This window comes from Copadichromis virginalis, linkage group LG3, assembly GCF_057382275.1.
Source record: "Copadichromis virginalis isolate Kocher_CV1m ecotype Utaka linkage group LG3, C_Virginalis_male_GT1.1, whole genome shotgun sequence".
Taxonomy (NCBI): domain Eukaryota; kingdom Metazoa; phylum Chordata; class Actinopteri; order Cichliformes; family Cichlidae; genus Copadichromis; species Copadichromis virginalis.
Genome location: NC_140620.1, coordinates 13,077,477 through 13,102,037, shown reverse-complemented (window position 1 = coordinate 13,102,037; position 24,561 = coordinate 13,077,477). Strand labels below are relative to the sequence as shown.

General features: G+C 43.5%; 1 protein-coding gene across 1 annotated transcript; it reads left to right on the top strand.

The window, feature by feature from the left end:
• Window positions 1–16,375: 16,375 nt before the first annotated feature.
• Window positions 16,376–20,052, top strand: LOC146712881 (uncharacterized). The gene is made up of 3 exons (XM_085445562.1): window positions 16,376–16,570; window positions 18,393–18,728; window positions 19,309–20,052. Exons 1-3 carry the CDS (start codon window positions 16,510–16,512, stop codon window positions 19,560–19,562), a joined length of 651 nt encoding a protein of 216 aa, XP_085301688.1. The 5' UTR covers window positions 16,376–16,509; the 3' UTR covers window positions 19,563–20,052.
• Window positions 20,053–24,561: the final 4,509 nt, after the last annotated feature.

Here is a 24,561-nt window from a genome sequence, read left to right as displayed (position 1 = left end):
AAAGATTCAATAGCAAAACTTGGTTGTTCCAGCAGCGACGCCGAGGGCAGTGAGCTCTAAAAGCCTCCCAGATGAAAACGTGCCCGATCGAGAGGTGATCTGCTGCTGATGGGTGACGAACCTACTCAGGTCTCCAGCTCTTATCAGAGGAGGCAGTGAAGACACCTGAACTTCAAGGCAGTCAGGCTGGGCGAGTCTGTGATTACTTTTATCTAAGTACAATCTGAGTATTTTACCTGTAAGTAATCTTACAGTATTATGTTATATTGTGAGTCCTTCTTACAGATCTTCCTAGGTTGAAAATTAAACAGTACTAAATGTAACAAGTAGACATCAGCACTAAAGGCATCAGTTTAATGGACACAGAGGAAGCTTTTCAAAGGCTTAAGAAGAATAACATGATGCTAGAACATCACATTTTATAATATGACAGTAAAAATAACTCACAGAGATCATCTTCTATGTTTTCCTCCATAAGGGCGGCGAGCCTGGGTCCAGCTATTTGAGTGGTGCCTTGTTTTGGTGAAGCTTTTGAATTGCTTGGCCTTTGAGGCCTGCATGGAGCTCAGGCTGACACTAAGCACAGGAAAGGCCCACAGTGGGTGCACACACAGGATACAGATCCTAGAAACACTGAAATTTCTAAAGTCTCCACTAAATCAGGGTCAGATGTGTGTGAAGGTCCAAGACGTTTGCTGGATGTGAATTATCATGTGCAATGCTCTAGTTTGACCTCACGGGGGCAGTGTTGTTTTACACTCAGACTGCAGGACATAATAACAGTGTTGGAGTGTGAAAGTAAAGCGGCTTTTCTCTCAGTGTATGCAGAGGGATTTCTGATGACATCAAACTGTTTGTGTGTCTGTTGTCACAGCAGCAGCCATCATTGACACCAGCACACAAAAGCAACACAACAGCAGGTTCAGATACTCAGAGGAACAATTCATTTCAATGTCTGACCAGTTTGTAGTTTGTGTTTGAGTTCAGTTTAAAAACTTTAAAATACTGATCACAAGTTTCAAACAAACAACATATAAGAACATAAGATGGAAACAAACAGAGTGAAACAGAGTTTGTTTCCTTCCTGGTTTCCTGGTTTCCTGGTTTTCGTATGTTTGTCACACTTAAATGTTTCAGATCAAACACATTAAAATATTAAACAAAGAAAACACAAACTGAAGTTTGTAAATGAAGATGTTTGTTATTAAGGGAACAAATCCAAAGCTACATCATCCTGATCTGAAACATTTAATAAGTGTGACAAACATACAAAGAACAGGAAATCAGTTTGAGCAGCTGTAATCAAACTGTCAACCTTCACACGTTTTACTAAAACCTTTAATTCTCCACTAACATCACTTTGTATCCACGGTCACTCTAATGGACCCTAGAAAATAAGATAAAACACATTCAAAGACTATTTTGTGTTGAGAAGAAGTTTCTGGCTCTTATTCTATTTTCTAAAGGAGGCAAACAGCAAACAGGACTCTCCAGCTGCCCCGGAGCAGATTGTAATCATTGCTCTAGACGAGCTTCATCATGTTGCAGACACACCTTCATGCTCAGGGCAGCCGTTACCTGTGTGCTCTAAGAGAAGCAGGAAGATTTAGGGTCAGATTTACTAACATGTGGAGCAGCAGCAGCCGCATCACAAAGTTTAGTATGTTATGTATTTGTAATTTTGAGTTTTACATCTCTTGGAGAGAGATATCTTTTGCATACTTATAAATGCACCATGTGGTAAGCTGTATACTGTGTCTACTGCTGTATTGACAATAAAGCTCTTGAGTCTTGAATGTGTATCTGTAAGAGTGTCACTGTCAGGAGACGTGTCTGTCATAGTTGCTGCTGGGAGGTTATTACTGGGAGGGAGATGTTATCAGAGTCATCAGAGCTTCATCGGCTCAGAGTCGTTATCGCAGCACCAAAACTTTGTCAGTGAACTGGAATGAGCTGGATCTGAAACAAAGGCAGCTGTTACTGTGTTAGATTCACGTCTGCATGTTGAAACATCTTATTAAAAGTAAAGATGTGCACATACAGGCACGTGTCACAGTGACGCTGAGGATCCTCAGAGTCCTCTGCACAGTGCTCAGGGATTTCCTCATCTTTCATGTTGTCTGTCTGTTTGAATTCAAGCATCATCGTCAATAACTGAGCGTCTGACAGCCTCAAACAACCAGAGCCTGAAAATAAAAAGCCTCTTTGGTGGAATTATGCTCATATTTAAAATTTCTGTCAGTTACTTTATTTTCTGAGGGTTTTTTTGTTGTTCTTAAATTAGTTTTCAGAGCTATAAAGAGTTGAGTGCAGGGGTGTCAAACATAAGGCCTGGGGCCCAGAATCAGGCTGGCAAAGAGTCCAAATCGGCCCAATGGACGTTTTTGGAGAATGTGAAGGAGGAACTTCTCTGCCATGACCACTCATACAAAACCAAATGAATGAAGTAACAGAGAAATGACAGAAAGTTCCTGTTTTTTTTTTCAGTATTTACAGAAATTTTTAAAAAAATATTTCTTTGCATTAACAAAAACTTTTTTACAGATATTTAGATGAGCTGCATTCCTCTGATGAGGACTTATAGAAAATGTGCATAAGGACTCAGAGTGTGTGCAGAGAGTCGTCATGCACTTGATACCATGACAACAGGACGGCCCTGAGCCCTCAGACCCCCAAACACTGAATTCAAGCCACAGTACTCTCTGAAGACTGTGAAGCATGGCAGTGCAAGCATCATGATGGAGTCTGTTTCTCTTACTATGGTGTCGGGCCCACTTATCTCATATCAGGGATCAATTTGCTTATATCGAAATACTTGGAGAGGTCACGCTGCCTTATGCTGAAGAGGAAATGCCCATGAAATGGGTGTTTAAACATCACAACGACCCCAAACACACCAGTAAGTGAGCAGCATCTTGGTTCCAGACCAATAAAATTAGGGTCATGGAGTGGCCAGCAGAGTGCCCGGACCTTAATCCAATAGAAAACTTGTGACATCAAAAATGGTGTTTCTGAGGCAAAACCAAGAAACGCAGAGGAATTGTGGAAGGTTGTCAAATCCTCCTGGGCTGGTATATCTGTTTACAGCTGCCACAAGTTGGTCGACTCCATGCAGCACAGATGTGAAGCAGTTTTCAAAAACAGTGGTTATACATCTTAGTTTAGTGATTCACAGGAATGTTAAATCTTAACATTTTTTCAGTTTATTGAGTAAATATTTGAGTTTTTGATCACTGTTTTCTTCATAAATGTAGACAGACAGACTGATTTCACTCATTATCATTTTCTTTACAAACCAAACTTTTATTTCCAGAGATATAAAAAAAACAAAGTTAAACACAACAGTGTTAAAAAGGGCACAGCCGAGCAAAACACCACAAACACAAAAACAAGCTGTCTCCCAGTGGGCTGGGCTTGAGGAGGAAAAGTCACATGGGGCATCATCAGTTTCTTTCTGTCCTTGATCATGTTTTTCGTCGCGCTGGGTAACAGTGACTTCATGGAAAGTCAGTCTCAGCATTATTCAGCTTTGAATACTTTGCAGCCCTTTCAATTGTTTTCTTACGTTTTTTTCTCAGGTTTTGTTTTGTTGTGCTAAAACCCCTCTCATATTTTCTGCAGATCAGATTAATAAGAAGAGCAACAACAACAAGAAGCACAGCAGAAACTGACAGACCAACTATCAGTCGAACAGATCCATCCTCCTTCCCTTCATCCTTCCTTCCATCCTCCTTCCCTCCATCCTCCTTCCCTTCATCCTTCCTTCCATCCTCCTTCCCTCCATCCTCCTTCCCTTCATCCTTCCTTCCATCCTCCTTCCCTTCATCCTTCCTTCCATCCTCCTTCCCTCCATCCTCCTTCCCTTCATCCTTCCTTCCAACCTCCTTCCCTCCATCCTTCTTCCCTCCATCCTCCTTCCCTCCGTCCTTCTTCCCTCCGTCCTTCTTCCCTCCGTCCTCCTTCCCCCCGTCCTTCTTCCCTCCCTCCTCCTTCCCTCCGTCCTTCTTCCCTCCGTCCTTCTTCCCTCCGTCCTCCTTCCCCCCATCCTTCTTCCCTTCATCCTCCTTCCCTCCATCCTTCTTCCCCCCATCCTCCTTCCCTCTGTCCTTCTTCCCTCCATCCTCCTTCCCCCCATCCTTCTTCCCTTCATCCTCCTTCCCTCCATCCTTCTTCCCTCCATCCTCCTTCCCTCCATCCTCCTTCCCTCCGTCCTTCTTCCCTCTGTCCTTCTTCCCACCGTCCTCCTTCCCTCCATCCTTCTTCCCCCCATCCTCCTTCCCTCTGTCCTTCTTCCCCCCATCCTCCTTCCCTCTGTCCTTCTTCCTTCCATCCTCCTTCCCCCCATCCTTCTTCCCTTCATCCTCCTTCCCTCCGTCCTCCTTCCCCCCATCCTCCTTCCCTTCATCCTCCTTCCCTCCGTCCTTCTTCCCTCCATCCTCCTTCCCCCCATCCTTCTTCCCTTCATCCTCCTTCCCCCCGTCCTTCTTCCCTTCGTCCTTCTTCCCTCCGTCCTCCTTCCCCCCATCCTCCTTCCCTCTGTCATCCTTCCCTCCATCCTTCTTCCCTCCATCCTCCTTCCCTCCGTCCTTCTTCCCTTCGTCCTCCTTCCCTCCGTCCTCCTTCCCCCCATCCTTCTTCCCTTCATCCTCCTTCCCTCCGTCCTTCTTCCCTCCGTCCTCCTTCCCCCCATCCTCCTTCCCTCCATCCTTCTTCCCTTCGTCCTCCTTCCCCCCATCCTTCTTCCCTTCGTCCTCCTTCCCCCCATCCTTCTTCCCTTCGTCCTCCTTCCCTCCGTCCGTCTTCCCCCCGTCCTTCTTCCCTCCATCCTCCTTCCCTCCGTCCTCCTTCCCTCCGTCCTCCTTCCCCCCATCCTTCTTCCCTTCATCCTCCTTCCCTCCGTCCGTCTTCCCCCCGTCCTTCTTCCCTTCATCCTCCTTCCCTCCGTCCTTCTTCCCTTCGTCCTCCTTCCCTCCATCCTTCTTCCCTCCAGCCTCCTTCCCTTCATCCTCCTTCCCTTCATCCTCCTTCCCTCCGTCCTTCTTCCCTCCGTCCTCCTTCCCTCCGTCCTTCTTCCCTCCATCCTCCTTCTCTCCCTCCTCTGTGTCTCCTCCTGTGTGACCTGCAGGTGAGAAACAGGTGTGAGGTGTCAGCTGTCAGGTAGGTGATGAGTGGAGAACAGAACAGAATCTGTTTCCTCTTCTAGTTCAGGACAACAGATTAATACAAACTATTCACAATATGTATAAAGTGAGAAAATACTGGTGGATTTTTCTTAATTTAACAAAGGAAACGGATGATCTGACTAAATATGACTAAAACTGATCGAGCTGTTCTTTATAATTTGCAGACTGAGAGTTCGTTAAAACATGTCTGAGACTTTTGGAAGGTCAAATCCTCGACTCTCTGAACCTGTGTTTGTTTATTATGAGGCTGAAACATCTGAACCTGTGATTCAGATTCAAGCTCTGTGGGAGTTTCCCCCCCAAGAGGGACAAAAGGACCCCCCTGATGATCAACGATGGTCGCTCACAGTGGACGTAGATGGCTTCTTTCACTCCTCTTTAAAACCATCTGTCCTCTCTGTCCAAAATGTGAACATTAGCATCCTCGAAAGAGTGTCCTTTATCCTGTGGAGGTGGCTCTTCTATGTCCATCAGAATGGTGGGATCAATAGGATCAACAGGTGCTCCATGACCCTCCTGGGGGACACTCCCATAGGGCTTAAAAATCTGGGAGATCCACCAGTTGCTCTTAGAACTGAAGAAGCTTCTCGGATTAAACGTTTTAAACAAACTTGAAGAGGTCCAGCTCCTTACAATAGTTTTTTACAGTTGTTACACAGACCAACTGTGTATTCTGGCTGTTATGTATTTGCTCTGGCAGGTAAGTTTATAGCACAAAGATAATGTGTTCATTTATCAGCAGTTTATCACAGCTGGTCACAGAGATACTGATGATTTCAGCATGAGAGGTTCAAAGCCACACTGTGATCAGTCTCAGGAGTTTGGAAACTGCTTACAGATCAGTAACTCTGCTCAGCTGGTCTCATTACAACGAGAGGGCAGCCATGTTTTTAACACAGCTGCAGTAAAGATACAGTGGGGCAAAAAAGTATTTAGTCAGCCACCGATTGTGCAAGTCCCCCCACCTAAAATGATGACAGAGGTCAGTAATTTGCACCAGAGGTACACTTCAACTGTGAGAGACAGAATGTGAAAGAAAAATCCATGAATCCACATGGTAGGATTTGTAAAGAATTTATTCGTAAATCAGGGTGGAAAATAAGTATTTGGTCAATAACAAAAATACAACTCAATACTTTGTAACATAACCTTTGTTGGCAATAACAGAGGTCAAACGTTTACTATAGGTCTTTACCAGGTTTGCACACACAGTAGCTGGTATTTTGGCCCATTCCTCCATGCAGATCTTCTCGAGAGCAGTGATGTTTTGGGGCTGTCGCCGAGCAACACGGACTTTCAACTCCCGCCACAGATTTTCTATGGGGTTGAGGTCTGGAGACTGGCTAGGCCACTCCAGGACTTTCAAATGCTTCTTACGGAGCCACTCCTTTGTTGCCCGGGCGGTGTGTTTTGGATCATTGTCATATTGGAAGACCCAGCCTCGTTTCATCTTCAAAGTTCTCACTGATGGAAGGAGGTTTTGGCTCAAAATCTCACGATACATGGCCCCATTCATTCTGTCCTTAACACGGATCAGTCGTCCTGTCCCCTTGGCAGAAAAACAGCCCCATAGCATGATGTATCCACCCCCATGCTTCACAGTAGGTATGGTGTTCTTGGGATGCAACTCGGTATTCTTCTTCCTCCAAACACGACGAGTTGAGTTTATACCAAAAAGTTCTACTTTGGTTTCATCTGACCACATGACATTCTCCCAATCCTCTGCTGTATCATCCATGTGCTCTCTGGCAAACTTCAGACGGGCCTGGACATGCACTGGCTTCAGCAGCAGAACACGTCTGGCACTGCGGGATTTGATTCCCTGCCGTTGTAGTGTGTTACTGATGGTGACCTTTGTTACTGTGGTCCCAGCTCTCTGCAGGTCATTCACCAGGTCCCCCCGTGTGGTTCTGGGATCTTTGCTCACCGTTCTCATGATCATTTTGACCCCACGGGATGAGATCTTGCGTGGAGCCCCAGATCGAGGGAGATTATCAGTGGTCTTGTATGTCTTCCATTTTCTGATGATTGCTCCCACAGTTGATTTTTTCACACCAAGCTGCTTGCCTATTGTAGATTCACTCTTCCCAGTCTGGTGCAGGTCTACAATACTTTTCCTGGTGTCCTTCGAAAGCTCTTTGGTCTTGGCCATGGCGGAGTTTGGAGTCTGACTGTTTGAGGCTGTGGACAGGTGTCTTTTATACAGATGATGAGTTCAAACAGGTGCCATTCATACAGGTAACGAGTGGGGGACAGAAAAGCTTCTTACAGAAGACGTTACAGGTCTGAGAGAGCCAGAGATTTTCCTTGTTTGAGGTGACCAAATACTTATTTTCCACCCTAATTTACGAATAAATTCTTTACAAATCCTACCATGTGAATTCATGGATTTTTCTTTCACATTCTGTCTCTCACAGTTGAAGTGTACCTCTGGTGCAAATTACTGACCTCTGTCATCATTTTAAGTGGGGGAACTTGCACAATCGGTGGCTGACTAAATACTTTTTTGCCCCACTGTATATACTTTACAATAAGCACTGCCTGTATTCAGATAAACTGCCAGCTTAGTTTGATTTGATCTAAACCTGACAGAGTGACAGCAGCCGTCCTCTCTCTGTAACAGCAACAACATGCAGGGAGTCTGCTCAGCTACACATGGATTAAACTCTACGGTTAAACTATCAGGACATAATAGAAGTCAGTGAATTAATAAATAACAAACTAGCTCAGCTGGAGTCTCACATTGTCACAGATGAGGATGATAACACTGACTCCAGAGTGAGCAGGACACATCTGTGCTAAAGAAAACTGATGGAGGCCATCTGAGTGTGGGTGGATGCTGGACTCCAGCAGTCAGTCAGACGCTCGTCTCCATTCATGCGGTTTGATGCACTTCATATATATAAAGGGTAACTTGGTTGGATGGGACAGAGAGCTGTGACCATTGACCAGATCACAGGTACAGCAGAGTTTTAGCCTGATGCTAAAGAAGCACGTTTTCAAACACATGATGATTTACTTTTCAAAAGTCTCAAGCCAAACATGACCCCTGACCCCACATGGTTGTTGTGGGCGATCGTGGCTCAAGAGTTGGGAGTTCGCCTTGTAATCGGAAGGTTGCCGGTTCGAGCCCCGGCTTGGACAGTCTCGGTCGTTGTGTCCTTGGGCAAGACACTTCACCCGTTGCCTACTGGTGGTGGTCAGAGGGCCCGGTGGCGCCAGTGTCCGGCAGCCTCGCCTCTGTCAGTGCGCCCCACGGTGGCTGTGGCTACAATGTAGCTGCCATCACCAGTGTGTGAATGGGTGGATGACTGGATATGTAAAGCGCTTTGGAGTCCTTAGGGACTAGTAAAGCGCTATATAAATACAGGCCATTTACCATTTAAAGATGTGGTGGGAGCTAAAGAAATATTGGAAATTATATCCATGAATTGTCACATCAGCCAGTGTGTGCTCCAGCCGTGCTGGAATAGTGCAAACGTGCTTTTGTTTTGTTCTGGTTGTTTCAAAGCAGGACGGCGACTGTTCTTTGGGTGAGATCACGTGTTTCCTGTGTAATCTAAGTTTCATGTTTACAGACGAGTTAGAGAGCAAGAGAAGAAGAGACGGATTCATAAATGTCTTTGTTTCTGCTCTAACCAAACAATGCTGCTCTACAACTCTAGACTACCAGCCACAAAGACAACAGCTGGAGAAACATCTGTCTACCTCTGACATCCACCAGCTCATCCATACAACAAACACACATCAACAACCAGGAAGCAGCTTCACCTCTGGGGCGATCGTGGCTCAAGAGTTGGGAGTTCGCCTTGTAATCGGAAGGTTGCCGGTTCGAGCCCCGGCTCCGACAGTCTCGGTTGTTGTGTCCTTGGGCAAGACACTTCACCCGTTGCCTATTGGTGGTGGTCAGAGGGCCCGGTGGCGCCAGTGTCCAGCAGCCTCGCCTCTGTCAGTGCGCCCCAGGGTGGCTGTGGCTACAATGTAGCTTGCCATCACCAGTGTGTGAATGTGTGGATGACTGGATGTGAAAAGCGTTTTGGGGTCCTTAGGGACTAGTAAAGCGCTATATAAATACAGGCCATTTACCTCTGATCACACACACACTCAACTCTACTCACTCACCTGGAGGAACACTCAAGTAGACGATACTGATGATCTTCAATGAGCTGGTTCTTTCATTGAGGACACGACACATGTATGTTCCAGTGTCATTGATCCTCACATCCTTCAGATTCAAAGACACGTCTCCATACTTCATCTGTCTTTCCTGCAGATCCACCCGGTTCTTAAAAGATGGATGCTGGTGATCTGTAACAAAGCGACCAGCCTGGTACAAAAGCACAAATCCTGGCTTGTCAGTTCTGCTCCATACTACACTTCTGATCTTCTTGGTTGGAGCTCGACATGTCAGAGTGACGTCCTGTCCAGACTCAGCTGTGATGATCTTTGGGTCTGAAAGAGGAAACAACACAGAGCAGAGAGGTTAAAGGTCAAAGTACAACTATGATCAGAATGACTGACTTTAAATATTTTGTTTATTTCCTTTGACATTTGAGTTTTTAGTCATGTTGGATTTAATGAACCTCTGAACATCCAGCAGGTCACCAGTGACCCACTGAGGGGGAATTTTAGCCTCATGCTAAACATGCAAAGTGTCAGAAACTACAAGATGTTAGCTTCCACAGAACAACAACATGTGCTGATAATAAGTAAGAACAAGTCAACTCTAGACTACCAGCCACAAAGACAACAGCTGGAGAAACATCTGTCTACCTCTGACATCCACCAGCTCATCCATACAACAAACACACATCAACAACCAGGAAGCAGCTTCACCTCTGATCACGCACACACTCAACTCTACTCACTCACCTGGAGGAACGACAGCCAGGTGGATGATGCTGGGAATCTTCAATGAGTCTGTTTCTGCCATGAACACATGACACTCGTATGTTCCAGCGTCATTAATCGTCACGTTCTTCAGAATCAAAGACACGTTTCCATCCTTCATCTGTCTGTCCTGCAGATCCACCCGGTTCTTAAAAGATGGATGCTGGTGTGTTGAATTAGAGAGACCATCCTGGTACAAAAGCACATAATCTGGCTTCAGGTCAGCGTTCTTCCAGTACACAACTATGATGTTGTTGTTTGGAGCTCGACATGTCAGAGTGACGTCCTGTCCAGACTCAGCTGTGATGTTTTTCTGCTCTGAAAGAGGAAACAACACAGAGCAGAGAGGTTAAAGGTCAAAGTACAACTATGATCAGAATAATTGACTTTAAATATTTTGTTTATTTCCTTTGACATTTGAGTTTTTAGTCATGTTGGATTTAATGAACCTCTGAACATCCAGCAGGTCACCAGTGACCCACTGAGGGGGAATTTTAGCCTCATGCTAAACATGCAAAGTGTCAGAAACTACAAGATGTTAGCTTCCACAGAACAACAACATGTGCTGATAATAAGTGAACATAATGTGTGAGAGAAAGCAGCCTCTCATTATAAGACACTGTGAGTCTCTGCATGCTGCCTTTATGGAGCTACAGCTGTTTGTATACACTGAACAAGAAGCTTTGTAGCTGCATCCTGACTCCTGACACTACAACACATCACACTGACACACACATTACACTTTGTCTCTGTCACAGCTGGATTACAGATGTTTCCACGTGTCCACACAGACAAACTAAATCCATATTATTATCATTGTTATTATTACTCTTAACAACATGTAAACTAGTCGATGCTGGTCTATTGTTGTCAGATAAACTCAGTTTAGTTTCTAACTGTAAACCTCACCTGCAGAGGCGAACACGACGACGACAGCAAACAGCAAAGCGGAGCAGCGTGATGCAGTTACGGCAGACATTTCCGTGTCATTATTACTGATCATCCAGCGCTTCTTTGATTTGTTCTGAAGTCTAAATCTGTCGCTAATTTCAGCGAACAACTGAACCTGAGTTTAAAACCTGATGAGATTCAATTAAATTTAAGGTTTAAAAAAGCTGAAAGATTTAAGCAACTGACTCCACACTTCCGATTTAACTACTACTACTCAGTTTTGCCGACTCCTCGGTAAGGGAAATTTCTATTGGCTGTCCTAAAATTCGCTAGAAGTCGTTAAATGACGTCATCACCCAATTTGAATAATTGTAACAGATCCTGTAGGAGAGAGAAATGACATCGTGGAAGAGACAAAGTCAGTTAAAAACACCCTAAAAGAACTTACTACATATTTAGAACTGCAACCTTTTCATGGCACAACTCCAACCCTCCTTCTTTATGATTGGAATCAGTGCATCGATTTATTTTAGACAAAAACAATGTTGTACATCTAGCGCTGCTCCAGTCAGAACGGCAGCGTCGCTCATGAGAGATTCATTTGCAGTTTGGACCGTAGGGTGAACATCTGTTCTGGCCATGTACTGTGCAATTTTTGAGTCGTGCGACGGTTTTGGGGATCGGCCGAGTTTCGCCTTCATCGTGTGTCGTGCATCGTGTAGTATACGTGGGGTAGAGAAGAGATTAACACCTCACGACCATCAATCGGGAGGATTTCAAACCTGTTTGAAGTCCTCTCGGCCGTCGTGAGGGTGTCTCCGCAGCCTCTCACACTGCGCACGCGCAAACACAGAAATGTTAGCGAACAGACGGAGCAGCACGTGCAGTGCAGCGTGTGATCTGGACACAAGCGATGGAGGCACAACTTGTAGAACTTTGGAAAGCTCATCCGAGCCTTTTCGATGTGGCCTCACAAAATGATCACGACCACAACAACCGTGAAAATAGTTGGATCTACACTGCTGCTCAATCACAGCTGCCTGATCATGTTTTTCATTAGCAATTTAGCAAAGTTGATGGTGGTGGTGTGTCTGTGTGAGTGAAAGACAGAGAGGGAGTGAGCGACAGATTTTGTGTTATAAGCTTCATGTTATGGACGCACAGTGTGAGCTCTCAGGTCGCATCTGAGCATCGGGCCGTATAGTGTGAGACCTTCTTCTGAACTTCTAACCCCTGCGAGTCAATCGTGCAGTTTGAGCAGAAGCTGAACAACACGACTGAAAAAATCGCACAGTGTGAGCCCAGCTTAAACGGTGTCTGAAAAGTCGCTAAATATTGCGACAAAGTCGCTAAGTTGGCAACACCGCTACTACTACCTCTTCCGCAATGATGTGTTTTCCTCTGATTGGGAGAAAAGAAAGGGGAGTGTACGTTATGATTCGATTGTCTGTCTGAGATTGTCATTGTTACGGTTCTAAATAAAGTTTATTTAAAAACTACGACTACCTCTTCCTCTATCTTTTTATCGCGGTGCGCAGACAACTTCAGGTGCCTTAGTGGATCGGAACAGCTTTTTCTCATATTAACAGCAGTTGCTCTCGAAAACCCAAATATTGTCCTATTAATTACATCACCTGTATTCCTCTGAAATATTTATTTTACCTTTAACTGAATACAATTCTTCTGTTATTCAAATCTGAGTATTTGTTGCTTTCCTGTTATTTACCACATTCTAACATTACATGTTCAAATGTCTCCTCTTGTCCACAGAATTCACAATTCCCTGTGTCATGCTTGTTCATATTTTTAACATGAATATTATATATATATATATATATATCAGCCCTCTTACCTTGTGTAGTAAATGAAAATCAGGAGTTCTTTGTATAACCATGGTGGTAAAACTGAAAATGATGCTGCTGAACTAATACTTTTCTTACTAATTCCTTTCTAATGTATTTTTCCCTGTAATTTAACCAAAACTTCCTGTTGATTCCCTTTATTTTTCTTGTTTTTGACAAGGTTTAACTATATCATGTGCTATGTGTTTTTCACCATGTCCCTTTAACTTTGCCCAGTAAGTTAAAGCTGATGTCTTCTTATTTCTAACAGTAGTTCATTCATTTCGACTTGCAATTGAAACATTTTAATGGCCCCAAAACACAACCTCAACACTTGATACTGGGTTTTATCCAAGTGATTTAACAATCTTTTAGCTGCTGAGCCATAGACCAGACATACATAATCCATGATCTAATGACACTTATATATAAAGCTTTTCATGTTGTTTTTTCTGCAACCCATTCGCTGCTTTTGAAACATGTAAAATATTCAAAACCTTTTTAGATTTCTCAGTCATTTCCCCAATATGTGTTTTCCATGTAAGCCTTTTAATCAAACCTAATCACACGAGCCAAGGTGTGAGAATGAAGAGAGGCAGGGAGGAAAGGGCGATGGTTTTATGAAATCCAAAGCAAAGTGGTGGAAATGAGAAGTACAGGACGAAACAGGAGAGTGGAGACGGTTATATCTCGACTGAGATTCGGACACACTGGTTTAAATAGCACATTTTTAATAAGTAAACACTGTACAGAGGAGTGTGACTGCAGTAGGGAACAGGAAACAATAGAACATGTTTTATTGCATTGTCAGAAGTATGATATGGAAAGGAGACAACTGCTCAAAAAGCTGGACGATACGAAAGTGAAGTTGGACTTGATTGATTGTTTCGCATGAGCTCTATAAGTGAAAGTTATCAGGCTGTATTTTGGTTTTTAAGGCATTTGTTCGGAAAGATTTACATTATTATTATTATTTATTTATTTATGTCATTTCGGTCCAAACTCCACACCAGTTGGTGGCGGTAATGCACCATTTTGCCGCCAATAAACCCTATACAGAAGAAGAAGAAGAAGTCGAAAGCGTAGCCTCTGCATGAGCGTCTCAGACACAGATTCGTAGTCAGTGACTTTCAGCTTTATTTAAACCTTAAATGTAATCTGATGTGTTCAGGTTTAAACTCAGGTTTAGTTGTTCAGTGAAAATACTAGTGATGGGCATGAAACTTCATGAAGCACTGAAGCTTTTCATCCAATTGGTTCATCCCAGCGCAAAGCTTCATTTGCTCTAGTAGGACACCTACTGGACGTAAAAATATTAGTTGGCATGAATTTGAAGAGTGTGGCCTTTTGCACACAGCCTGTAAATGTCAACAACAAAAGGAGTGTGTAAAACATCTATATTGTAGTGATGGCAGTATACTGTGTATATTTATAGTGGCAGTATGGAAAATGATTATTTGGAAATGCTTGAAATGGAAATGATCATTTACTGTGAGGTGAGGTGTGGTTGGGGTGTGGACAGTGGTTGTGCTTTTGTAACGTTGAGGTATGGACAGCTACACACTGAGGCTTTGAGCCTCAGTCCTGCCTGTTCACATTTTATTCAGTAAAAACTAAATTTTCACTGCTTTTATAACCTTTATTGGGGAGAACATAGCTAGGATTTAATGATTTAACACATCTTTTGAATCCTTTGTCCTCCACAATGCTAAATGGCTGTGAGTCCTCAATCACCATGCTGACCAGGTCTTCATCTATTTGAGATTGTTCTCCTGAGGAAAGACAATAAAGATAAAGCACAAATATAAATATCACACACGTAACTTATAACAGCTGTATAATATTGTTATATCATTTAGTAACATTACTGCATGCTATATTATCATGGCATTTGATGGCTCACCTGGTCTTGCTCCACAATCGGTGTTCCCCTTATTCTCATGCAAAGCTCTGTAGTGCCTAAGCATGGATGAGGTGTTGTTGTTATATCCCAGCTCCCTGGCACATAGCAAACACTTCACCTTGTACAAAAGTACAGACAGCTTAACATAAATTGTATTGCACCATCAGTATTATGAAAATACATCTTCTGTAGAAATCTACATACCTTGTTGGGAGGATCCATCCATCCATCCATCGTCATCCGCTTTATCCGAGGCCGGGTCGCGGGGGCAGCAGCCTAAGCAAAGAGGCCCAGACCTCCCTCTCCCCAGCCACCTCCTCCAGCTTATCCGGGGGAATACCAAGGCGTTCCCAGGCCAGCCGAGAGATATAATCTCTCCAGCGTGTCCTGGGTCTGCCCCGGGGCCTCCTCCCGGTGGGACATGCCTGGAACACCTCACCCAGGAGGCGCCCAGGGGGCATCCTTGTCAGATGCCCGAACCACCTCAGCTGGCTCCTTTCGATGTGGAGCAGCAGCTGCTCTACTCTGAGCCCCTCCCGGATGGCCGAACTTCTCACCCTATCTCTAAGGGAGAGGCCAGCCACCCTTCGGAGGAAGCTCATTTCTGCCGCTTGTATCCGCGATCTCGTTCTTTCGGTCACTACCCACAGCTCGTGGCCATAGGTGAGGGTAGGGACGTAGATCGACCGGTAAATTGAGAGCTTCGCTTTTACACTCAGCTCCCTCTTCACCACGACGGACCGGTGCAGCGTCCGCATTACTGCAGCTGCAGCCCCAATCCGTCTGTCGATCTCCGGCTCCCTTCTCCCATCACTCGCGAACAAGACCCCGAGATACTTGAACTCCTCCACTTGGGGCAGGAACTCATCCCCGACCCGGAGTGGGCACTCCACCCTTTTCCGGCTGAGAACCATGGCCTCAGATTTGGAGGTGCTGATCCTCATTCCCGCTGCTTCACACTCGGCCTCGAACCGTTCCAGTGCGAGCTGGAGGCCCTCACCCGATGAAGCCAACAGAACCACATCATCTGCAAAAATCAGAGATGAGATTCTGAGGCCACCAAAGCGAAAGCCCTCCGCCACTTGGCTGCGCCTAGAAATCCTGTCCATAAAAATTATGAACAGAACCGGAGACAAAGGGCAGCCCTGGCGGAGCCCATCACCCACCGGGAACGAGTCCGACTTATTGCCGGCAATGCGAACCAAGCTCTTGCAACGGTTGTATAGGGATCGAATGGCCCGTAGCAATGGGCCAGACACCCCATATTCCCGCAACACCTCCCACAGGACACCCCGAGGGACACGGTCGAATGCCTTCTCCAAGTCCACAAAACACATGTAGACTGGTTGGGCAAACTCCCATGCACCCTCAAGTTTGTTGGGAGGAATAAGATCAAAATGTTCCCACACAGGGGAGGACATCCTCCTCTTCTTAGCTGGCTCCATTCTCTCCTGACTTTCTCTCCTCACTCTCAGAAACCTCCAAACTCTCACTAACCGCAACTCTCAATCAAACACCCACATTTTGAATGAAGTCTGAGGGGTTTATATCGCTGTCATAGCTCGCGGCAAAGTTCAAACCACTTCATGAACCAGTCACGTGGTACAGCGAGGCTTCGGACGTCATCATTTTCAGCTCCTCCCATAAATGAAGCAAGCCTCGATACGCGCATCGCGGAAACGCCCCCTCCATTACTCGACACACGCTTCGAAGCCTCGATACAAAACGTCGCATCACTAGGAAATGCCAACAGACTCAGAACAAACTAAGAGTCAGATCGGCAGAAACAGAGATCACGGACATGTCTGCTGTAACTGCAACGCTCTGCTCCACGCTGATGTTTGTCGTGTTCGTCTCTGCAGGTGAGGTTTACCTGTTTTAAGCCCAAATATATCTGACGCTGACATAAAGACGATTAAATAGTATCAGCCTCTTTATATGTTAACAAAATTTCGTAAAGAATTACTTTCATATGGATTCAGTTTGTCTGTGTGTGACGGAGACAAGAGGCTGAGTGGACACTTAGCATCTGTGTGGACAGGAAGTGTCCCACTGTAGCGACCGCACGCGCCGGAGCACGCGCAGTAGTGTAGTGCGGGTCGATCCTGAAATATCGATTCCTCCGATACCAATCATTTATGTTCTAGAATCGATTCTCACATTAAAATATCGATATTTTAGTAATTTAGGGTACATTTGTAGTTTATCATTAACAGGAACACAGTGGGAAGAAGCTATAACATTCGGATTGTCTACATTCAAAGGAACTACTTCCTCTTCCGCCTCTCATAGTCATGTGCGAAATATGGCTGTATAAATGTATGGCTGATATGGCCAATATTATAGTTATTATATTAATCATTCTAAGTTATTACAGCAGTGAGTTTGAACTCTCAAATCAAATCACTTCTGTTGTCACGTCACATGTGCAGGTACACTGGTACAGCACATGTGCGTGAACTCTGTGTCAAACACTGAGCTTCAGTAAAGACTCAAGTTGCAGTTATTATGTCCTATCACCTTAAATCTTCACTCGAAGACACTCAAGTATCTGTGACAGTGTATATGTAGATGTATTATATTTAACCTCGTAAGACCCGAACTCTTCCATGACATGCATTTTTAATTTCTCTTTGATATCTGGGCACATTGAGGCCTGATGAATGTAAAAACAGAGAATTATCAGATTTTTTTTTCACCTTATTTTTGTTTTTAAGAACAATAAGAGCCACGTATGAGGATATTCGTTTAAAATATTTGACAGAACAGTGGCAGTATAACGTCCTGGTACGTGGATATCAGGCCCATGCAGAGCAAAATTGAGTATTTTGGTCTAAATAACCCAAAATGTGATGTCCACATATGTGGACGGCAGGTCCTAGGAGGATAAGAGACAAATGTGCCTTCAGTATGTTGGCATTACTAAATTTGGCTCAATGCTTACATATATGTGTAAACAGCAAATGTACGAGCTGTGATAACTGTTTCTGATAGAATGAAGAGTCGACTGATATATGAAATATTCCTTTATTGGGTGAGAAAATCAGACCATGTCATAACTGCTGTAAGTCATACAGAATAGATATCAGAGCCTTAAACAGGCTGACTTCTGCTAAATGGGTCAAACTGGGCAGAAAGTTATAAACACATAACATCCTTATAGAATATGATGTAACACTATAGATCAACTTACCTCAGAATATATAAAGCATATAAACAATTACAGCAATATGATGCAACAAACACAGCAGCTACTGATCCAAAATACTCAAAGCTTCATAGAACTGAAACAAACAGTTATTTTTATATACAGCTACAAAGCTTCTTGTTCAGTGTACACAAACAGCTGTAGCTCCATAAAGGCAGCATGCAGAGACTCACAGTGTCTTATAATGAGAGGCTGCTTTCTCTCACACATTATGTTCACTTATTATCAGCACATGTTGTTGTTCTGTGGAAGCTAACATCTTGTAGTTTCTGACACTTTGCATGTTTAGCATGAGGCTAAAATTCCCCCTCAGTGGGTCACTGGTGACCTGCTGGATGTTCAGAGGTTCATTAAATCCAACATGACTAAAAACTCAAATGTCAAAGGAAATAAACAAAATATTTAAAGTCAATCATTCTGATCATAGTTGTACTTTGACCTTTAACCTCTCTGCTCTGTGTTGTTTCCTCTTTCAGACCAGAAAAACATCACAGCTGAGTCTGGACAGGACGTCACTCTGACATGTCGAGCTCCAAACAACAACATCACAGCTGTGCACTGGAAGAACGCTGACCTGAAGCCAGAATATGTGCTTTTGTACCAGGCTGGTCTCTCTGATCCAACACACCTGCATCCATCTTTTAAGAACCGGGTGGATCTGCAGGACAGACAGATGAAGGATGGAGACGTGTCTTTGATTCTGAAGGATGTGACGATTAATGACGCTGGAACATACATGTGTCATGTGTTCATGGCAGAAACAGACTCATTGGAGATTCCCAGCATCATCCACCTGGCTGTTGTTCCTCCAGGTGAGTGAGTAGAGTTGAGTGTGTGTGTGATCAGAGGTGAAGCTGCTTCCTGGTTGTTGATGTGTGTTTGTTGTATGGATGAGCTGGTGGATGTCAGAGGTAGACAGATGTTTCTCCAGCTGTTGTCTTTGTGGCTGTTTGTTTGTTTGTTTTTTACTTACGGTACAGAGTCATTAATGTCTGAGCGAACTATGTTACTTCCTGTGTCAGACTCTGTTTTTACCTGGTTAAATCACCATGGTGACTAATGTTAAAAACATAACCTGGTCATGTCCAGCATGTGTTCAGTGTGATGTCGATTCTCTGCTGGGGGAAAATGTTTCATATGTGCAGCTTTTTAAACTGTATCTCACTAAAACCACTGAGTGTAACATCAGACTCACAGAGTTTTAATTTAGTGATGTGTAAACCGTGTAAATGTTTCGTACTGGATTCTAATCTATTGCCCAGGCTGCTGACGTTAAAGCTACTAGAGGATAAATTATAAGCTTCATCAGGATATTTATCCCCAAGAATACATTTTAAATCCAATTAATTTCATTTGATCAGCTGACACCTCACACCTGTTTCTCACCTGCAGGTCCGACAGGAGGACACACAGAGGACGGAGGGAAGGAGGATGGAGGAAAGGAAGGCAGAGGGGAGGAGGATGGACCTGTTGGATTGGCAGTTTCTGCTGCGTTTCTTTGTGCCGCTGTGCTTCTTGTTGTCGGTGTTGTTAGGTTTTGGATACAAAGACGACTTCAATCTAAGACTTACGATGATCCAGAGATCACACAGCCTCTTACGTCTGCGCAGGAGGACAGTTACACAGATGACCTGAAGATAAGTTAGAAATGAACCATCGTTAACATCCAGGTTAATTTCATTCAAATTAACTTTAAATTGAGCAGTTTTTTTGTGTTGGTTTAAAATATCGACCTCGTGTGGCCTTTTCTTCTTTAACTGCAGCACAGTGTGAAAAAGTTTGTATAACAAGCTTGTTTTAGGTGCTGTTATGAAACTAAAAATTCATGCAGCTGAACTGTAGATGTTTCTCTCTGACTCTGAACTGTGAACCTCGCCAGCTTCTATTCAGCTCCTGATGCAGGAAGATGAAGTGAACAATATAAATGTCCTTAATGTGTCTTCATCTCTATGTCCCATCTTTACATTTATACCTGTGTAATGTTGTTTTTTATTATGGGTGTTTTTGTAACGTACAGAGGTGAAAGGTTTTCTTTATGTTCTTGCAGTTATGAAATTATGATCTTTATCTGTTTTGTGAACAGACTTCTGATTGGCTGTTTCATGTGATGAACCAGAAATAAATGATTCATGGTGATGTTGTTCGTCTGCTGCAGATTTCAGGCCTGACACGTCTTCTTTTCACCTCCACATGCACATCATGCTGCATTACACCAACATGCAAGTTGTTAGCTTGAGGATCACCTTGTAGCAAAAAAGCTATTTTATAACTGTACAGAATGGTGTTCATCAGTTTAATGCTGGATTGTGTTGCTGCACTAATCCTCAGTCAGAAGCCGTACATGCACGAGAACGTTTGTTTTGTATGCAATGTGACGGTGAATGAGGAGCAGACATTAAATGTTGTTTTTACAGCTCCAAATGTCACCTCAAGGTGCTTTATATTGTAAGGTCGACTCTACAATAATACATGATGTGGTTTGTGAAAAAGAAACATAATTGGCCTAAAACACTCACATAACAATCTTCTTATAAAGTTTCATCACCCTGATTTTGTAAGCAAGCAAAAACTGCATGGTGCATTAAGGATTCTGAACAATTCCTAAATGCACCACAAGATGGCAGTCCAACACAAAGAGTAACAGTTCACAATGTAACACCTGTTTACCACAGCTACAAGAAGTTCAGACATGGAAATGAACAACTAAACCAGGGGTGTCCAACTCCAGACCGGTAGAGCCGCTGTCCTGCAGGTTGTAGAGCTCACCCTGGGTCACCACACCTGAATCAAATGATTAGGTCATTACCAGGCCTCTGAAGAACTTCAAGACATGTTGAGGAGGTCATTTAGCCATTTAAATCTGCTGTGTTGGATCAAGGACACATCTAAAACCTGCAGGACACCGGCCCCTGAGGCCTGGAGTTCGACACGCCTGAACAAGTGCAGACACTATCAAGCCGACTACTGAGCCACGGTTACATTTTGAGAAGAAGAAAACAACTCAAAGGATAGATTACTCTAATCTGTGTGATTGCGTCCTGCTGTACCACTGATCATATTGATATCTTAACCTGTAACCAGTGATGTCCTTGCATCCATTTTGTTGTAGTTTTTGATACACAAATTTACATCAGTTTGTTCTGAACAAAGTTTACATCTGTTCAAAGTTTGGATGTCGATGATAATGTGGTGATTCTGTGCTATAATATATATAATACACATATACTTCTCTGTTGACAAGAATATTATATTAGGTTATCTAATGTTGGCATAAAGCACAGCAAACCAAATGTGCAAAGTCACGAGTTTCCTTTATCAAAGAAAAACTATTTTCTGAGTTATTTCTTGTTAAATTGGCCATTTTTCTCATACATTTCCCCTTTAATCTAGAAGAATTTGAGTCACATAAATAAATTGCTTATTTGCTGGTTCATCCTTTGAGTTAGGTGCCTTTTTATGCTTTTTAATGATTCATATGTCAGTGTTTTTAAAAACATCTTTTATTTAAAGGACAAAGGCACACAGCGTTACAGAGACTTGAACACTTTTACACGGTTTATTCACCTTTATGCTTGTGCATCATATCTCTCTCTCTCTCTCTCTCTCTCTCTCTCTCTCTCTCTCTCTCTCTCTCTCTCTCTCTCTCCCCCCACAGGTCGCAACATCCTGCTGAAATAGGGAAGGCATGATTAGATGATGGAGGACAGGTGTGTGGAGCATCCCCTGGCACCACACCCCACTGCTCCACCCCTCCCCTGCAGCTGAGCCACAAACCATAGCTGGACCCATAAAGATGACTCAGCACACAAAGGCTCGTAACTAAAAGAGTTTTATTATAAGGAAAAGACTTAATAAGGGTTTATGATTGGAGAGGCTGAGTGACTTCAGTGTGAGAGGAGCATGGGAGCTCTGTCAGAGATGACATACGTTGGTAACTACTGTAGTCAACAGCATAAGTAAAGATATCATCACACATCAAAAACACATAGAAACAGCAAAACTCACTTTTGGCACAAAACTAGCAGGTGTGCGACTGCAGGAATCTAGATTTTGACTTATCCAGGTAATTATTGGTTAACACCGGGTTTTCTACGAAGGTGGTTCACTTTGAGGTAAATCATCATGGTAACACATGCTGCGACACTAACCTGCTCTGGTGCTTTTTATTCATTATTATTCCTTTAGAATTTAGAGGTGGGTATTTATTACTACTGTACAAACATAATTGAGCTTGACAGTCATGACGCATTCACAGCACTAACAGGCGCACGCCTCCCTCTAGTGGTCACATTAAGTTCAAACATAGAAAAAGTGTTGGCTACCTATAACATAGTCCTGGGGTCCCTTCCAGGCCATTCAAGCCCCCACTCACACCTTGACCCACGTGACCTCAGTAACTCAGTTGACAGCAGGGTGGGTGAGCCACTCTCAGGACCACCGCCAACATCACAACCTCACTAGGAGTTAAACACCCGAGACTCTCCATCAGCTTTCAGAACTGAAGAGGTGAAGCATCCTCGTGACCATAAACAGAGGTCCAGTTGTCTTCAACTCAAACTCTTAAAAGTACCATGACCTGGATGATGGAGCATGAGGGAGTGCATGCATGGTTAGATAATAATGCTAACAGCTAACACTGTCACTGTGCTTTTCCCGTGTCCCGTGTTTCATGTCTAGTCACCTTGTCTCTGTGTTAAGCTTGTGTGTCTTGTGTCTGAGTCGGAGGTGTGTTTCCTCTTTTATTTTGATAGTTCTTATCCTGTGTGCAGTGTCTTGCTTCCCCTTGTCTCGTAAGGTCGGCTTAGTCCCAGCTGTGTTCCCCTCCTGTTTCCTGTCTCCTATTCCCCCTGTGTATATATGGTGTGTGTTTCCCTCAGTTTCTCAGGGAAACAAGTCTGGTTTTTGTTCATAGTATTTTTACAGCCAGAAATAAAGGCTCGCTTTTGCTATCTTTCACCCTTGTCTCCGTGTGCCTGCATTTGGGTGGACAATCACCTCACTCCATGCTATCTGCTTTGCCAGATGTGGCAAACACACTGTTAATTCTTACATAAAGTCAAGTATAAATAACATTTTTGTGTTATTTAGTTATTAAACAGCGAACATGACAAACTGAACCAGTATATGTTAATAATTAAAGCAGATCACATTGAAATCGACATGCTAGCTAGCATGTGGATGCTAGCCTCCATGTAAAATACAAAGACAGTTAATGAGCTGCTTCAACAGCTCACAGAAAGTTGTAGTTCTTGCATGTTATAATGTTATAATATCAGAAATAGATCTTATTGTTTACAACACTCACATCCTCCATCTTTCTCTCGTTGCTCACATGTGCCACCCAGCCTCCACAATCTCTGATCAAGCTCCACTCGCCTGGGTAACTTTATATCACTTTGTAGGCTATCGGGCAGATTTACTAAGCAGAACAAATTGTTATTCAGGGTGATCTACTAACAATTCACTATGATTAAAAATAATTATAATTTATATAGAAAGATCCAGCCAGTTCAGTTGAGTTATTACTGGCACTGATTTAGGGCTTTCAGTGTGAGTTAAGGTTTTAAACGAGGCAATTCAAATCAATGAGAGGAAGCTGAAAGAGAAGCAATATGTTCATGATATCAGGGTTGGTTCTCTTGACAGAAATCACTGGGCACTGTGTGGACTGAGACTAAAGTGGAGCTCAGGATTTCTCCAAAGGAGAACTGCATTTTTACACATTTAATCCACCTTAAATGTGTGTGGAACAGCTGACCCAACTATTAGACAATAACATTTTGTGTGGCTTTCATTCACAAAGTGACTCTGAGCTTCTTTCATGAATCCAGGGGCTTTTTAATGTTAATTCTTTGCACTGTCAGTAACTCTGGCCCTAAATGTTTTCCAGTTTTGTGATGAAGAGATATTTTTACAGGCTGCTCTCATTTAAATATCATTTGCATAAAAACATCAGGGTACAAACACACTGTGTGCATTTTGGTTTCCACAGCAGACATCCTCCACCACATTTTTAATGAGACCTGTATAAAGTCATTCAGATTCTCAGCACACTTCTCTTTTTCTTTTTTTTCCAAGATATGTTTATTGAGCAATTCACATGCTTGTATGACAATGGGGTTTACAGCATCAGATAGTTGCTGTTTCTGTACATTTACATCACAGGCTCTTCTCTTTTTCTAAGTCCTTATCAGGCCACCTACCCACTGTGATGACATCCAAGTAAAGGGAAACTGGTCAGGAAAAGGAGACTAAGTTGATGTAATAAGTTGCTGTGATTACAGCAGAACTGCCAGAGAAACATCATTAAAGGACTGAAATGTTTCTTGCAGCCAAATTATCTGCAGTCCTTTTTCCCTTTTTTACAATATTATGAACAATGTCCCACCAGGTGGTAGGGAGCTGCAGGACAGTGACACTGGTCCTGTCGATCCTTCAAAAGGACACAAAACCAAAGAGTCCAGATCACCAAACAGTCTGACCAGGAGAGTATTAGCCCCGCCCTCAACATCCTAAACCTGAACATCATGCTGTGCACCAGAGTTATGCTGACCAGTGTTCAATATGATTCTGATCAGAAACAGGGATACGAACTGGGAAGTGGATTAAGTGGGTTACTGGTTCCAGATGAATGTGATGTGCAGT